This window comes from Bacillus rossius (assembly GCF_032445375.1).
Source record: "Bacillus rossius redtenbacheri isolate Brsri chromosome 9 unlocalized genomic scaffold, Brsri_v3 Brsri_v3_scf9_1, whole genome shotgun sequence".
NCBI lineage: Eukaryota > Metazoa > Arthropoda > Insecta > Phasmatodea > Bacillidae > Bacillus > Bacillus rossius.
The window spans coordinates 16,573,638-16,592,370 of NW_026962012.1; the positions used below are offsets into that span (position 1 = coordinate 16,573,638).

The 18,733-nt window shown below is 38.1% G+C and overlaps 1 protein-coding gene across 1 annotated transcript in view; it reads right to left on the minus strand.

The window, feature by feature from the left end:
• Positions 1 to 1,307: 1,307 nt before the first annotated feature.
• The window catches only part of LOC134542562 (uncharacterized), a 44,701-nt gene continuing 27,275 nt past the window's right edge, over positions 1,308 to 18,733 (minus strand). Inside the window, exon 2 of the mRNA XM_063386926.1 lies at positions 1,308 to 9,164. Coding sequence (XP_063242996.1) covers positions 7,758 to 9,164 — 1,407 coding nt within the window. The 3' untranslated portion in view covers positions 1,308 to 7,757. The remainder of the gene's footprint in view (positions 9,165 to 18,733) is intronic.

Here is an 18,733-nt window from a genome sequence, read left to right on the forward strand (position 1 = left end):
CTATGGAAGTTTTTTTTCAAACATCTAATCAATCTACTCTTGTTAAAAGATGACAAGGCGACGAGGCGTTTAGATTACATCCAAACACGATGAAAACTATTCCCTAGTAGAGAGGGAATCCTTCTTTTCACAGACGAGAGAGCCAAACGCCCCATCGTGCATCTTCGGTTTTTTTTTGTTCATTGTAAATAAATATGGCGGTGTTGATAAAATGATACTAATGGTCAATTATGTTAGGTTAGCTAGATTATAAATACTTTAAAAAATTGTGGACGGTTGATTTGGTTAGGGTAGCTACAGTAAAGATACGGAAAAAAGCATGAACTTCGGGGAACTTCTGGTTTGGGCTCTCTCGTCTGTGAAAAGAAGGCTTCCCTAGTAGAGAGGCTCGAGTACTGACCCAGCTGTGGAGCCTGGCTGCGTGCGCGCTGCTCTCTAGCGGCTCCAAGCCCTGGCGACTGCCGCGCGCAGCTGGTGCGTCATGGGAAGCAGTTCCCAGTGATCTGCGTCAGACGCACTGCGTGCGATGATGGCAATCAACATGTACGATTCAGGCAGTGAATTCTAGCGGCGAGTGGAGAAAATACGTACTTGACAATCTGAATATTTATTACGCCCGGCATTGAACAGCGCGACGCATTGCCATTTGGTTTTCCTAAGGCCGGGTTCATAAACTGCGCAAGAGATGCAATAACTCAAGTGACGCATATTGTGTGTTTGCAACATGAGAACACATGAATTAGCTCGTTACCGAGGTTATATGTCACACATCACTGGCGAGTACTGAAAGACTCACTTGTTTTTCCAAACGTTAAGTAGGTAACACACGATTCATAAAAAAGACATTTACAATATTTGTGTTTAAAAATGTTTGCATTGTTTGCTTACTAAAACATTTTTTTTCCTTAAAATATAAATGCATTATTTGGCTCGGTAAAAGCATGTTTGGCCAGATTTTAAACAACTTCATATATTTAGGAATGGATTATAACACTGCAAAAAATTACCTCATTGAATGTGATGGTAATTGCATTACTATAGAAAATATTTTAATTTTATAATTTATCGTTAAAAGTAGTTATTAATGTAGCATACTAGTTGTATCAGTAAAAACAAAAAGTTCAGACAGTTATGAAAATTAAATATTTTAATAATTAGATTTAAATTATGGTATTCTGAAAAATCATATAACTGATGTTGTATTGATTAAATTAACAGTAACTAAAAATTATTTACTTTTTTATTAGTCAATTTGATTGTAAATTACTAAACAAAGAAGACATTCATATATTAAATATTATTACTATAAACACACATATAAACGGCTATACGACTATGACCATATATAGGCTAATTATTTTTTGAAGGGATAAAATAAGCGATTCTATATTTTTACCTTGCTCTGAATTTAATGCTCTGAGAATATGGTTTGTGTTTTATGACTATTAATTTAAAGAAGTAATTAATCGCTTGGCATAGTGTAAGAATACATTAAATAATTATTTAATAACACTGCAGATATAATCTCAGTTCACCTCATAGCATTTCTAAGTATGGGAATATTATGCCGAAAAATATGGAAATACGAAATACGACTTTAAAGATTAAAAAAAATCATATGTTAATAGCATGTTTTAGAAAACGTACGACACTTTAAAACCATTATTAAAAAAACAAATATACATGTCTTCACTGTTGTCTTATAAAAGAAGGACGCCAACTTTTGGTCCCTTCACGAGAACACAGTGCTTCAAGAAGCGATCTACTCTGTGAAGAAACAAACTCAACTCTGCATTTGTCCTCAAGAAACAGCCGATTGAAAAACGAGGCACAATTATTTATACCCATAACTTTGAAGTGTGAACTACTGGCGCAGCGAGCGTGGCACAGTGGCCGGAGCGGGACCTCGAAGCTGGCGGATCGGGTTCGATCATACTTTGGATACTTTCATTGATTATTTAATCAATCATGTTTATTTATTGAAAAAAAGTCGGTTCTGCAAGCTATTTCACTCAAATATCATAATGGTCCTACGCACTGGGAGAAGACTGCGCGCCGGTTCAGAGGAGACACCGCGCTAGAAGCACCAGCACAGATACACCCCTGACTGAGTGCTCACTTCATGCAGTCATGAGGCAATGAGTGACTCAGCCAGGATCCAGTAGCTGCAGGCGCTAGCAGCAGTGACTTCCGGTGCTTGCATGTGTGTCGCTCTCTGCTCGCTGCTACCTGCTTCACACACGCCTCGCCTTCACACACTCTTCCCACGACTTGTGCGCTGTCACTCGCTAGCCCGGCTTTCTCCTCTGTCTCTGACACCACTCAACAGTTCACTGACGAGAACCGATGCAATCAATGGAATTATTTCAAGCAATACTTGTACAAATATTATAAATATCTCGAATTTTTTTCCATATATGTTAGAGCATTTAAATTCCCTCATCTTATAAATACCTATATACTTTTACATAACTACACAAAGTTAATATACACTATTTTCAAAATTATATTTAAAAAATTGTGTTGGAATTGACACAAATGTTTTGATAAAAATTGTCAAATTATTGATATTAACGCTTAGTTAGTACGATGTGCACTATCAATCATTTTTCGCAATGGTATATAACTATAATCTTTATCTTAATCTAAAAATCTGAGGGCATTCGTTTGCTAGTAGAGCTATAAAATTGTAGATTAAACCTTGGCCTATTTTCTTGAATTTACAATGTAACACACACACTTTAAATTTATTATTATTTTAAAAATAGAAACGTAAAATGGTTCTGTAAAAGTGTTATCAAATGTAATCTGTAGTTCTGACAAGTTTTCAAGGTCATCAAAAACAGCTCTCCCAATTACAAAGATGAGTTGTAGGATTGTTATACTAACAATTTTTCTTTGATCGCTGGAGAAACACGCACAAAATGCAATCACACAAAAATAAAATAAAAACACGAATGTTTTCCTGTAAGAAACAAATCAACACATATATTTGTTTTAAATACCACATAGGAATTAAGTTTTATTTAAACTGTTAAAAAATTCGTGAAAAACTCATTTTTTGCATTAAATTTAATTGACAAATTCTTTTACCAATAATTGCATTACCAAACGATTATTATTCTAAATTTATGGACACAAAGTGAATTAATAATTGATTGTAAGGTGTGGTCCATCGAGATACCACTCGTAGTTTACTAGTGAAACGAGGACGCAAGCGACGAGGCTGGACAACCAGCCGGCGCGCCAGCCTGTAGGCTTGTGGCCGCTTCATTAGCAGCGGCGTCTCTCTGTCGCTCTCGAGGGCTCAGCGCGGTCCCAGATCCCCGTCTGTGTGAAGTGGCGTAACTAGGACGCCATTGTTCTCGCAGCTTCGAGTTTTAAGAGGATAGTAACTGTCGCATCGTGCATTAATGACGATAATACATAAAGAATAATGGAATCTGGATATGGTTTGTTTCGTTGGCTAGATATATTCAATATGGAGACCTGAATACACATTAATAATTAATAGTGTATTGTTTTAAAAAAATATCCCAACGGTTTATTTTTATAAAGTAAAGGCTTAAAATATGTATATATGAAAAAATCAGGCTAAAAAATTATAAAATTTACATAAGAAAAACTCTTTAATAAATAATCATAGAATAATATATATTTTTATGATTTTATTTTGTAATTGCATAATGTGTTTTAATAAGTTAAATTTAAGTTTAAATTATAATATATTTATTTTTATAGAAATTGGCTGCTAAAGAGTGCCTTCTTATGTGATTTAAAAATGTTTACACTAATTTTTTTGAAATATTTGTTTATATTTTAGTTTTAAGCCCTTATGTCATGAAAATCTGATTGGAATTTTTATGTTACCATTGTATTGACTATTTCTGTATTTTCACGCCTCCGTGATAAAAACATCTAGCAGACGAAGCAAACCACATCGAATTCTGTTAATTCGTTCAGTTTCTAATATTGCATTTATTTAACCGTCATTCATGTACAATGCTACATTTCCTATCCTCTAGAGTCGGGGATTCTGATGACGCGAAACTTCGAAGGGCTACGAGACCTTTTCAGCGCGGGGCTGAGAGGTATATAAGCGGCGAGGATGACCTGCAAGGGAGTGAAGTAAAGATGGCGAGATATCGAGGTTCAGAGCATCGGATGAGGTATCGTGGTGAACTAGCGAGCAGTGCTAGGCATTGTGGTTCAACAGAAGTGCGTGGCAAGAAACTAACAGTGGAGAGAGCCACTGCCAAGCCTAGCTTTAATGGGAAGGTCAGAAGCAGACTCACGAATGTACGAATAATTTGAGGACAAGCATTTAAACTGTTTTAATTTAATTAATGGTGTATGATTAACTTATAAATAAAAATGCCACTTATTTACGGGTATTTCCTTTCCGGACATGTATTTTCCACACGCACTGGTAAACTGGGAAATAACGAGAATACATCTTAGTGTATGCTTATACATGCCGTGTTCACACAATTTACCGTAGAAGTGAATACCTTTACTGCTTTTGCCCACTGCGTTTTCGCAAAATGCTTTTCGCAGAGTGATGTTATCTGTATTGCATTGTGCATAAGCGAGTTAAGCCTAACTGCGTTGTGCGTAAAAGGCGTTATGCGTAACTGCGTGGAGCCAAACTGCGTCGAGCTTAACCACGTTGTGGGTACCTGCGTTGTGCGTAACTGCATTATGCGTCACAAAAATCAGCATGTGTTGAGCCCAATCGCGATTTGCATACCTGCGCTGAGCCTAACTTCGTTGAACATATCTGCGTTGTGCGTAACCACTTTGGGGCTAACTGTATCGAGTCTTAATGCGATGTGCGTAACTGCATCGAGCCTAACTGCATTAAGCCTAAATGTGTTTTTAGTATCTGTGTTGTGCGTACGTTAAGCCTAACTGGGTTGTGCGTAACTGCGTTGAGCATTAATACATTGTGCGTAACTGCGTTGAACATAAATATATTGTGTGTAACTGCGTTGAGTCTAAATGAGTAGTGCGTACCTGCGCTGAGCCTAACTACAATTACTCTAGTTTCATTTGGACTAACAATATGGTCACTAATTAGTCACCTAACAACAATGGTGTTTTTCATTTACATATAAAACTTGTATATGCCTACATGGCTTTGTCATACCTCCTTTTTTCCCATTTCACCGTGCCTGACAACTTTTGGCCTATCTTCGTATTCTCACAAGGAACTTTAAGTACTTACATTTTACCTTACTCCGTTGCGCAGAACTATTTTTTTTGCACCTAAACGATGGTACGCTGACAAGTACTTACTGCCCAAGTCTCGTCACTGAAGTTTCAGTGGCTGCATGACCCAAATGATTATAGTGTAGGGAAGTATTTCAGAATTTCACGTTTTTGTCCCTACTGGCTTAAATGTTCTTTCTATTTATGATACTTATATATTTTTAGACATTATTATTTGTTCCAAAATCATTTACACAAATACATATTTTGATTAAGTTTTATTTGCAAGCATAAATTTTTTGTTTATGGAATAATTATGAAAAGCGCTTGTGCAGTGGTAGCAAACATGACTTAATATCTTACAAACTGTTTATAATTATGGTCTGACCATAGTTACTTTTTTATAAACCCATATGGTTTATTTGTATGGATACAATAAAAATATTCTAATACTCAGCTATTTAAAAAAAAAAGGTTTAAATATCTCCTTCACAGTTAAATGTTCCAAATTCTTCGTTTACAGAATTGTAGCTATGTTGTATATACGAAGGACAAAACTATGGTTGATATTCAGTCTTAAAACATTAATATGAAATCGATTCATACTTTTAAAGCAAACAGGACGATTGAAAGTTCATTGTCGAATTTGGAATACTAAAAACCTAGTTGAGTTCCACGAAATTCGCCAATCCGCAGGTGGAAATCAAACCACTGCCCCGTGCCAAATAAGCGTGATACATCTGTAATATATACCAAAAACTCGCAGGTTTCATTTATAAATATTAAAAATTGACAAAAACCCCCCGAGGAGAAACTGATACACCAAATAAGAAATTTGAAAATTATTTAACTAATAGATAATAAACAAAAATTTTGTATGTTATAACTTATATTATTTTGAAACGTTTAAAGGCTCAGAGAATTAAAAAAAAAGATTCATGAGATGATTTGACTAAGTATAAAAATATGATATTTACATCCGACATACTATCATCATAATGGAAAAAAAGGTTTATAAATAGCTTTAACATAATTTTTTTGCTGTATAAATATTCCGTTATAGAACCGAACTATAGACTACTCTGTATTTAAGTTTTTGAGAACTGCATCTGAAAACGCTAATTGTATTGAGCCTTTTTTAAAAAAAAATATTATTTTAAATATTATAGATTTTAAAAATCTTTCTACTAAAATTAAACTTGTTCGTTGTGTCTAACAATGTGCTTGATTGCATTTCCCATTCGATTATCCGAAAGTGAAAAATTGAGATAAAGTAACGAATCTGCGTGGTTCCTAAATTCGTTTCGTTTAACTTCGTTTTACATGCTTGACGTTATTGCCTTAGAGCATTTTCCTACCTTTGCTTAACGTTTAAGCGAAATGCTGCTATGCAAAACGCAAACAAATATTTTTATGGAGTTAGATGACATCAATTGGTTACAATATTCTTGCACTTTAACAATAAAATGGTAAGTTTTTCTAGAAATCGTTTTAATTAAGAGTCTAGACATACGCCAATTCATTTTGTAATATTTGAGAACAATCTATTAGTCTACTGTCTCCAGTATATCTGAAAAAAATATTGATCTGAAACTTTAGAGCACAACTAAAAAAGTGATTATTGTGAGGTTCTAGCAGCATCATTTTTTGTCATTTTCTCAATCATTCATCGCAGTTTGGATAGTAAAAAGAAAATTTAACTAGAATATTAAAAATAATAAATCGTTTCAGTACATCTAATAAAATATTACGATTTACAACTGAGAAAAGTTTAAATATTAATTTCCAAAAACAAAAAGGTTTTTAATTTAAACATTACAAATGAAAAAATAATAATTTTATACTTTTAAAATACATTAATGACAAACATAACATTCTACAGTTTCATAAAAAACAATGGTATGTATAAAAAATTATCTTAGTGATAGGTACCTATATAATTTTTGTTACGTTTCAAGTTATAATTATTTTTAGAGCAATTACCATGTTAATTTGTTTATATTTATTGCCTCAAATATTAACAAACGCATTTCAAAGGCTATCAGGAAGTAATAAAAATACTAAATAATTATGAGCTATACAGTATTAAAAACCGTTTAAAAATCGACAAACATGGGACAGATACATCTTGCAATTATAGTTAAAAGTTTCGGTTTACTATATTAAAATATACCTAACATTCTCTTAGATACATCATTGAACTTTGTAAAGATATTTGGTTAAATTACTCAGGTTTTGGTGGATCGCTCATTTTTATGTCTATACACGTAGAAAAATGATATAAATATTATGAATACAAAAGGCGAAAAAATAAAATTTTGTTAAAACAATTTCTACTACTATTTTTTTTTTTAAAACTATGTTGGTGATTTTAAGTATTTTCTCACCGCACATATGGAGACTAAAAGAACATTTTCCTCCATTAGCATACATGTAACAGTTAGAATACTTCGGTATGTGCACACACAGACTGCTTCCAACGCAGCAGTTGATGAACGCGGTGACTGTAACGCAGGCAGCTGCAGCGCGGTGCTGCGAGCGGGCGCTCAGTAGGACAGGTTGTGGCCGCGCAGGAAGGCGTCTATCTGTCCGTGCGCGAGGCCGCCGCTCTGCTCCGTCTGCGGCTGCACGTAGTAGAAGCCGCGCGAGTCCTGCTGGTAGGGCGCCGCCTTGGGCTGGAACCTGTGCTGCTGCTCCGCGGCGCGCTGCTGCTGCTGCTGCGCGTACAGCCGCTGCGAGCGCTGCAGCAGCGCGGCCTGCTGCTGCTGGTACAGCTGGTTGTAGGCGGGCTGCTGCACGTAGCCCTGCAGGCGGTGGTTCAGGCTGAAGCCCGCCGCGCTCTTGGGCGACAGCTGCTGGTACAGCACGGTGTTGTACTGGCCCGAGGCGGGGTCGTACACCAGCTGGGTCTCGTACACGGGCTCCGCCCCCTGGGCCTTGGCCGGGCTCTGCGCCTGGGACTGCACCTGGGGCACGGCGCGGGCCGTCGTGGCGATGCTGTGCTCCAGCTGGAACTTCTTCAGCTCGTCGTCGAAGTCGACGGCCGGCGTGGTGTGCGCGGGCTGCCGGGAGTACACCACCCCGGGCCTGGGGGTCACCGCCAGCTGCACCAGCTGGGGGCGGTACGTGGTGGGGGGCAGCTGGGCCCGCACCGTGGTGGCCGCCACCGGGGGTCGCGGGGTGATCCTGACTGCCGGCTGGGGTCTCACCACAGGCCGCTGGGTGTCCTGCTCCACGTACGAGGTCGGCGTGTACAGAGGCGTCGGTCTGGCGGCCTGCTGTGCTCGGTAGCCTTGTCGCGGTCTGAGCACTTGCTGGGGCGCATCGTCCACTGAATCCTCGTCCTGACTGAAGTCTTCCTCGAAGAATGTGGTGGTTGGACGTGGCAGGGGAGCAGGCGTGGGCCTCACCGGTCTCAATGGTCTAATGGGACCCCTCGGTATGTTTTCCTCTCCACTGTCGTCCACTTCTTCTTTGCTTTCCTCCTCCTGGTTGATGCTGTTGGGGTCGCAAGGGTTGCCCGACACGTACGTGAACTCCCTCTTGTTGCCGTCGGGATCGACGTAGCCGTACTTGCCCCTGACGACGCAGTCGGTGCCCCGGGTCTCCTCCTTGAAGCTGCCGTCGGCCGCCTCGTAGCCGAAGGTGAAGGAGCCGTCGTCGTTCACCTTGCTGTAGTTGCGGATGGTGGCGACGGGCGGCTGTTTGGGCGGCTCCTTGGCGCGCGCGGACACGCGCGGCCGGTACTCGGGGTCGGTCTGTCCGCGCGCGGCGGGGCGGCCGTACAGACCGTTGTAGGGGTCTGGCAGCAGGTCCACCGCCTGAGCCTGGGGCTGCGAGTAGTACTGGTGCTGCTCGGTCTGGCTGTCCTGCTCGTCCTGCGGCTGAGGGCGCACCCTCACCCTGCGACAGTGCGCTCCCACCAGGAGGAGCAGTAGCGCTGTCAGCAGCACCTGCAACAATACCACAGCCATGCACCCGGAGAAGTACTGGAACTGCTGCTCGGTCTGGTGGTCTCCCGTTGCTTATAGTACTGACGAGGTAATCTTGGGAATGGAGATCATGTACATATGTATTTATTCTTCACAATTAATGTTAGGTATTGTGAATCATAGGGGCGTAAATAGGAATGTTTGCTCTCAAACAATTAAAAGTACCCATAATGAAAGTAGTAATCAGTGAAACTATTTCGATTCTGGCCAATCATGACCCTAGGGGTAACATGACCAAATATGATAATATGCCTGGAGAAACTCTTAATCACCCGCAGCATTACCTAGGTTGGTGATATTGTGCCAGTATGGGTGGCTAATGTCAATTCAATAATAACAATTTTGAAGCGAGGTGAATCAAATGCTAATTGATAACTAGTTCTTTGTTTAATCCAGTGTGAAACTACTCCACCTCACGAGCACACTCCGCCACCACTAAGCTCTGAACTAGAGCAATTATTAAAGCGATCCCATGATATACTTGCTCCTGAAGAAGTAGAAGGAGTTACTGCTTTTCTACAAAACTACCAAGATTAGTTATCCCTGAAGTATTCTGATATTAGTAGAACATTGCATTAACATAGACAATGAAAAAAAGAAAACATAATGGCAGACACCACTATGGCTGCCTTTAGCAATGCAAGAGAAGACAGAAAATATAATTACAGATACCATGAAGGGTGGAGTAATATATCCATCTGCGAGTCACTGGGCCTCCCTAGTCATTCTGGTAACAAAGAAGAATGGCCCACTTATATTTTGTGTGGACTACCAGAAGCTTAATGACATCAGAAACAAGAACATCTACACCCTCCCATATATATATGGCACTCTGGAAAAACTTGCTTGCACTAGGTGGTTTTCAACACTAGACTGGTTACTGGCAAGTGATCTCTACCCAGAGGGCAAGAAGATGACTATTTTCAACAGGAAATGTATTTTTTCCAGTTCACTTTGCTGCCACTTGTATTATACAATGCTCTTGCAACTTTTGAAAGACTGAAGGAACTTGCATTGCATGGCTTGGAATTGAAAACATGACTGGTATATGTGCATAACATTAATGTAGTGGAAAATCCTGTTAAGTAGAATCTACAAAAACATCAGGAATAATTTAACAGGCTTTGCCATGCACAACTTAAATTAATCCCTGGGAAGCACTTCTTGTTTCAATGTGAGTTAACAATTCTTAGTCATGTGGTATCGCATGATGGAGTGCGAACATATCCTGAGATGATCTAGTCTGTCAAAGAGTGGCCTTAACCTAAAAATAAATGAGGTAAACAGTTACTTAGGACTTTGTGCCTATTATAAGCACTTCATGCCTTGTTTCGCATATATTTCCAGATCACTGCATCAGCTGAAAGAGGGAAACAAAAAGGTTTTGTGGCTTTCTAGGTGTGAGGCTGCCTTTCAGAACCTTAAGATGGAACTGTGTTTTACCTCTATACTTGCATATCCCCATCAGAATGGAGAGTATAATCTTGACTAAGTTTCACGTGTAGAAGGATAGGATGCTGTATTTTCCCTGGTACATGTTGGAAGCAAATGAGTAATATGTTACTAAAGAAATGTTTTTGTTCAAGGAAGAATATAAATAATCCATCGTAGTGAAATAACTTCTAGCTGTAGTTTAAAACCTTGCAGCACTTTCATAAGTATTTAAATGGGTTAAATTTGAAAACCCCACAGGGACACCTCGTTAGGTGGATTGAACAGATACAGCAGCAACATTGCAGAATTGAACACACAGAGTGCCGAACTCACAGCAATGTTGATGCGCTCTCTCGCTGACCATGCAATGTAGATTACAACCATTGGAAAAGGTCAAAGGAAAACCAATGGATCTAAGACATCCAATGTACAACTATCTTAAGAGCAAGAATTAATGTAACCATACTAGACTTAAATTTGCACAGCAACAACAGTCTGACCTAGGACCCATTGTAGGGTGGTTAGGAAAATATACAGGACATCTATTATGGTTGCGATAACCAGTGACCAAAGGACTATGCAAGCTTAATGGGTGCAATTGGATTTCTTAAGGATGGTGGTTGGGTTATTGCAGAGTGCATGGTAGAGTACAAATGGGAAAGTGGTTACAATGAGAAAAATCCCTCCCGAAGAGCCTAGTGTTAAAAGTGATGAAAGAAATGCATTATGAGACCTTAGGTGGTTTTCTTGGAGTAAATAAAATTCTAGCCAAGATTTGCCAGTGCTACTACTGAATGAGATGCAATTAGGATGAGGAGGTTAGGTGTAAACAATGTGGCATATGTTTAGTCAGAAAAAGGTCTCAGTACCTGAGTGGTAGAAAGGTAAGTTACAATCTTAAAACAAAATTTTAAATATTTCCATACAATTTAAATTCTATCCTGGTGGCAAATGATTGTTTCAGTAAGTCGCCAGAGTTTTATGCTCTTCAACCAGGGAACCATCACCGTGACTGAAGAGCTAGTCAACAAGCTAATTTGCAGATTCAGTGTACCAATGGAGCTCCATTAAGACATAGGCCACAATTTTAATTAGACTCTATTCCAGTAGGTTTGTCCATTACTGACGATAAAGAAAAGCAGAACTACAGCCTTCTTTAGTCTGACAGCATGGTAGCGAGTTTAAACAGAATGATAGAGGAACACATTGCAAAATTTGTGGTTGGTCACCAATATGATTGTGATCAACACATCCAATTATTCTTTATGGCATATAGGGCTTCCACTCACGATTCGATTGGACATGCAAGTATTGTGTTTGGGCATGATTTGAGGTTACACTGTGATATCAAGTTTAAGTAAATGAGCAAATGGATTCATACATGATGAGGCCCATAAAAACCTTAGCCTAGCTATGAACCCGGTGAAGACAAGGTATGATCTGAAAGTTAACTCGACCAGATTTAAAGAAGTGGATTTTGTGCGGCTATTCATCCCGCTATGAAAGATAGGCAGGTGCCCTAAACTTCAGGCGACATGGGAAGTTCTATTTGAAGTGTTTAAATGACTAAATAAAGGGGTCTACTTCAATCAGAGAGAGAAGAGGGGATGAATAAAAGTATTACATTTAGACCGATTGAGGGCATGCACCAGAAGAAATGTGCTACCTGATGGTATGAGCAGGTTTAAGGAGGGGGCGATGTGACAGGTGTCGGTGTAACACAGGTACAACGAACCTTCATTAGCATGGCCACTTGCTGACAATCAACTTTACCTTACACCCTTTCTCTGTCCAAGCACCTTCCATTAGAGTGCCTTGGTGCCTATCCATCTCTCTCTAGAGTTTGGCAAGTCCCCAGAGCACCATCGCATGAAGTCGTATGAAGTAACATAACTATGATGCCATTGTTCTGGCAACTTAGACTTTTAATTCGACTTTGATGATGCCACACTTTTAAGTGCTAAGAGACCTTTTCAGGGTGGGACTTCAGAGGCATGTAAATGGGGAGATCAATGTGCGAATGGAACTGAAGAGGGTGAGTGACTCATTAGCGAACGATGGTGGGCGAAGACCTCCTGATCATCATTATGTTGGATTGTTAGAGACATTAATAGACTACTTTACTTAAAGCAAGCCACCCTTGCCATTTGCTTCTTCAGATGATCGGCATAGTTGGAGGTGCTGGTTGGCTTTTGGTGATGATGGCCGAACTTGATGTCACAGTGTAGCCTCAACTTATTAGTCTAGACCTTCTCAAGTCTTGTGGTTCAATTATATCTCATATTTACATCTAAAGGTGTCACCACTACCTCGGGCCATAAATATTACTCCTATGCACATTATTTTTCACACCGCATGAAGAGTCCCAGAGTGAAGATAGGGGTTGGGGTGTGTGACCACCTATGCTCAAAAGTGGAGCTTTAAAAAAGAACAAACTAATTGTTTGTGAAATGTCACCCATGCGATGAAACTGCAAATACATTTCCCCTGTGGTGCTTATAGCAGTATTATTTATGGCCAAGAGTGATGCGTTACGAAACCCGAAAAACCCGAAGTTGGAGCGACATCGTTAAATGTAAATGTGAAATATAAATAAGCCACAGAGCTTGGGAAGATCTGGATCAAGGCGATAGAGTATGTGCTGAGTCTGGGAGATCGCTCGTTATGAACTGTCTAGCATAAACAGTCGATTCTCTACAGCAGCCTGAGGGTAGTTGTGTGTACCGTCATGTGACAGTGCTACGGTGCGAGGCAGCGGCAAGCTAGCACAATTCTTGCTACACGTGATCTACAGGGCCAAGTTTTCACAAGTAAAACTACATATTTGCCTTGTTTAGTAAACGCTTTAAATGGCTCCATGTTAACTTTTGAGATAATTAGACTAGAATTTATGCAAGTGAGAAATGTTTAATTCAAATGGTCGATTTATAATATCTATTCATTTACTCAAGACTATCTTGCCAAATATGAAAATTACACCAAAAATTTGTTTTAAGTCAATATAGGTAAGTATATACTACTGCTAGGAAATATTATTATTCCAGTATAATGTAATAAACTTCAAACTAGGTTTTCAGTATTTTTACAATGTTTGATTGAAACAATTTCTCAGCGATTGTCGACTTATTTAGTCAAATATCTGTTTCTTTGTATTGAGTCGTCCCAGCCCTAGTGACTTGCATGACCACCGTACAGAACACTGCTATGCTCAGACCACTATAGCGATACATTAAATTATGCTAGACTCTTAACAAATAAGACGTTTTAAAGCTTAAAGAATATGAAATAATATTTATTGGTGTAATTTTTTATGACTGACCCGTAATGTTTAAGTAATTTTGGTTACACGTTCTTTAGTTGTTAAAAAAATATTATTTTTTAAACATTATTTGTAAATCATTTTTGTCACAACGTATTGAATTTTTTTTATATATTATCGTGTAGAATACGGTTAAGCGTCTATGTAATGATTGTTTTAACGACATGCAATTTTCGCGGAGCGTTGTGAGACGCTATCATCTAGGACGTAACTGAGCGTTTTCTAAATGACACAAAATGTCTACAGAGGTTAACTTTTTATGTGTTACTAAGCATGGTTGAATTCACCACTGCAATAAAACTCAGACTGGGACTTGTTTTTCACGATGTAAAGCCTCTCTATCGGGCAAGCCTTCTTTTCACAGACGAGAGAGCCAAAAGCCCGATCGTGCATCTTGGGGTTTTTTCTTTTGTTTATTGTAACTCATGATAACTAATGGTCAATTAGATTAGGTTAGCTACATTATAAATACTTTAAAACATTGTGGACGGTTGATTTGGTTAGGATAGCTACATTAAAGATACTGTGAAATCATGTAAACAAAAAAGCGAGCATGAACTTCGGGGAACTTCGGGTGTGACTCTCTCGTCTGTGAAATGAAGGCTTCTCTCGCTATCGTGGCGTGACGACGAGGCGGTTGCGCAACTGCCGGTTCGCGCGGTTCAGTGGGTCACCGGAGTGCCCGCCAGGTCTGGCCTGCCTCGACTCAGGGAGGCCGTGAGGGGAGGGCGCTGCCGTCAGTCCGAGCTGCCGTGTCTGTGCCGGGAACACTCGCAAGGGGACCAACAAGTATGGTGCAAACGGATTTTAATAGGTCTTATATATGTTGTGGAGGGAGGCCCCCAGAGTACTAAGCTAAAAGGGTTTTGTCCAATGCGCCTTAGTTTTTGCGAAAATGGTGGTTAAAGTTTTATACGAACGTTTTACACCGGTACATTTTCCATCGCGCCAGGTGAGCCAGCCTAGCCTAGTCGGTAATAAAATTTCTATGAGCAGGAAGCGAATCCTGACCGGCCGGCTGCTAGGCAAGAGCCTAACCAACTAGGCTAGGCTGGCTCGCCTGGCGCGACGGAAAATGTACCGGTGTAAAACGTTCGTATAAAACTTTAACCACAATTTACGCGAAAACTAAGGTGCATTGGAAAAAACCCTTTTAGCTTAGTACTCTAGGGGCCTCCCTCCACAACATATATAAGACCCATTAAAATCCGTTTGTACCGTACTTGTTGGTCCCATTGTCAGTCCGAGCTGCATTGTGCGGGAGTAGCGTCTCTTCAGTGCAAACAATCAGTCCATCCGCGCGGAGTGTCGTGGCTGGCATCTTTGGTTACTTGCTATTTTCCCCATTTTTCAAACTAAAAGTTTCTTTTCGAATATTCTACGATGAAATGATACATCCAACAGCAACAGAAATCGCCAGACTGACCAGTTCAGTCCAAACTGACAGTTCAGGCTGAGCAGTTCGAAATGGGAGCTGAGGACCCTGGCAAACGCCATAAAACGTTAGATAGCATTCACTACAGAAGTCATCTGTTTATTTAGTTTTATGTGAGTGTCGTCTAATTAACAATACGCCGAACTACAGGCCCAAACCCTATTTTATAAATTTTATTAAAGATTTTATGTAGCGAACTCAGTTTAAAGTCAACAGCAGAATATCATGTCATTTTAATGACTTAATGATTTCAGACTACAATATTGCGCGACTGAATCGAGAATCAACGAAAAGTAAATGCCTTCTGAATCGTTTGGATCCTGAATGATCAGACACCGTTCCCAATTATTTTGGCTGCTATTCAGATAAAGTTTAGTTGAGAGCATAGTAATAAGTCCTAATAATATTAATTATACGCAATAGTTCAGTGTTAAATTTTACTAAAGTATATAAGGCCACAGAATATTATCTATCATACATATTCCTAAATAGATCTCGTAGTCACCTGTAGTTTTGTTTTCTAGGTTATTTTCCCGTTACATTTTGTTTTGTACCGTCTGGTTGCTCTAGAACCAGCTAGACTTACGAGTCGAGAAACAATAAAGTGGTTGAGGCAGTTTAGTAATTATTATGACGGGTTTTGGTTAGCAGTGTAAAGTTAGTCCTATGTTGAAATAGTACAACATAACGTTTATTTACCACTGTCATCAACATAACCTCATTTATTACCCTGGAACAATTTACTGTGGCAAGATACTTAAATTATTAATGTAAACAAATCACATGATGTATAATTTTTTCATATTGAATTTTTAGTTATATTTATACTTTATATACAAGTAATCTTTGAGCTTTTCCAAGTTAATTTTACTCGGATTGAAGGTATTTAATTCGGTTTTTGAATAAATTGGTGTAGCAAAGTGATTTTGAAATTAATTTTAAACGTGTAAAAGTATATAAGTGCAGTGTATTGGAAAAAATCAGTCACACCATGACGCTTGTTCGACGCACAGCGGTGTCCAGTGATACAGGCTATTGGGTGGCTGTGTCTTTACCAGCGGGTCCAGACGGTCTTCTAGCTCAGGGCTTCAATAGCTGTGAAGCTTCTGTTATGACTGTCCCTTATTGCTGGGAGCGTCATATGAGTGGCGCCTAACACAGGGAGTAATAAATAATAATATGGCGCTGAAACCTGCGGGGTTATAGACACCTCGAATTTGTTACCTTTTGGATGCCATATTATCTAGTTACCGTGGTGATGTACTCGTCAGCTGATCAATAAGCAGACAATTTTTGATGTTTTAAATTTTAATGATAGTCAAACGTAATAATTTTTACAGCATTTCTATTTTGTAAATATTAAACACTACATAAATATTGCTTATTAAAGATTTTGTCTTTTTACTATTTTTTCTAACTGTGGTTGTTTTTGATTATGTAAAAAAATGATTTATGATTTATCGTATTTTAAAGTGGTTCTTGGTATATGAGTTAATGTAGGCCTACATCAGATAATTGTTTAGTGGCCCTTTTTGTTGACTTATAATGTTAAGTTCCGATAATTTTATAGTACTTTGAACATATTTGGTAATATAATTTAAACTCGTTATTAAGTAGTTTAGTTAGCATCTAAAAAAATATATATATATATATATATATAAATATTTTTGCGTCCTTCCCCTTGAAAAACACAATACTTCTTTCAACACAATTATTTTGAGAGAACTATCAATACAAATTTTGTAATATACCCTATATATCAGATGAATTATTTAATAAAGTAGAAAATGGGCGCATTTTAAATTGTCGTTTTTATACTGAAAAAAGGATATACATAATTTTCCTTTTCTTAAAAAAGCATATATCTACATTTTTTCAAACGTTTTTCCATGCATTTCGTATGACGTATCAGAATATTTTCAGTTAAGTTTGATTCGATAACACTGCAGAATAGTGGCATCTGGAGAAAAAAGGGAAATTATAACTAAAGTTTAAGAATGTTTAAGTTAGATTATATTCATTTATATGGTTTTATTTATGTATTAAATAGGTATACATGTAACTTACCTAACTTTACCTAACTTTTGCCTTAGTTGGTAGTGATTTTATTTCCCAGAAGCCGACACACACAAAATTACTTTTAGTTTAATGTATTGTACCCATTATCTCTGTCTTGTGTGTATAAATTTGCAAAAATATATTGGACAGAACATTTAATTATGAAACATAATAATGTAGTAAAATTGTATTAATTCATTATTCTTAAGGAACTAACTAACGTGAAAGTTTTAGCAACTATAGTATGTTAATCAGAATTTAGTATAGGCGCAACTAAAAAAAATAACCAAGCATCCGTAAGCATATAAAATAAATTTTAAATATCATTATATTATTCATGTAAACATCACTGAGGATAAACTGAAAACGTAAATTTATTTTATTTGTTCGGTTTGGCTTTCTACTCATTCTGATACATATAAGATTATTGATTGAACGCATAGTCTCCTGAAGATCCCCAAAGAACCTTAAGCTTATCACCATGGTTCATTTTAGTTCCCAGTGCTATGTTCTGAACCTTAAGTTACTTGAATCATTTGGAAACAGGGTCCGTTTCAAGTGCGTAGTCTTGCATTGCTGAAGAACTGATTACTTTACGAGCAGTTCTGTCGTATTGGAAATATATATATTTTTATCAATTGTTCCGTACGGCACACACGTTATTTCTTGATTTACTATAAAGATGATTTCTACTTTACACAAAAATCTACAGAATTGCTAGTATGGAAAAGTAAACCTAGGAATCCTCATTATATAAAATTTGAAATTATTTAGGTTTTCTTGTATGTTCTTAACTAAGGAATACATTTTCCTGACATAAACCGCTTCAACCACTATCAGTATTTCATGGATGTATCTTTCCTATTAATAGAAGAGATAAAACACACATATATTGCTGAAGAAAAGTCTCTTGATATGTGCATTACATGAGTCGTTTAAATAAGCATTGTGTATAGGCTGTTACCTGACCATAAACAACTAAAATTGATGAAATATTGTAGGTTATCTATAGGCCCTAATGCATGTATATGTTCGCAAAGAAATTAATTAGGTCTCTAAAAAGTGAGCCTTATTTATGGATCTACAGTAACCGTATACTAGCATGCCAAGCAAAATTCGGGAAGGGTCAGTTTCACTTTGCGATAAAATAGAAGTTTAAATGTCATAATATAATAAATATTTATCCAATAACCTTTAAAAATACCTCTTAAAAATATTAAAACTGAAACGCAAACATCTCTTAAGTGTGTGTGAGACGAGATATTTACATATTAATACCTAACT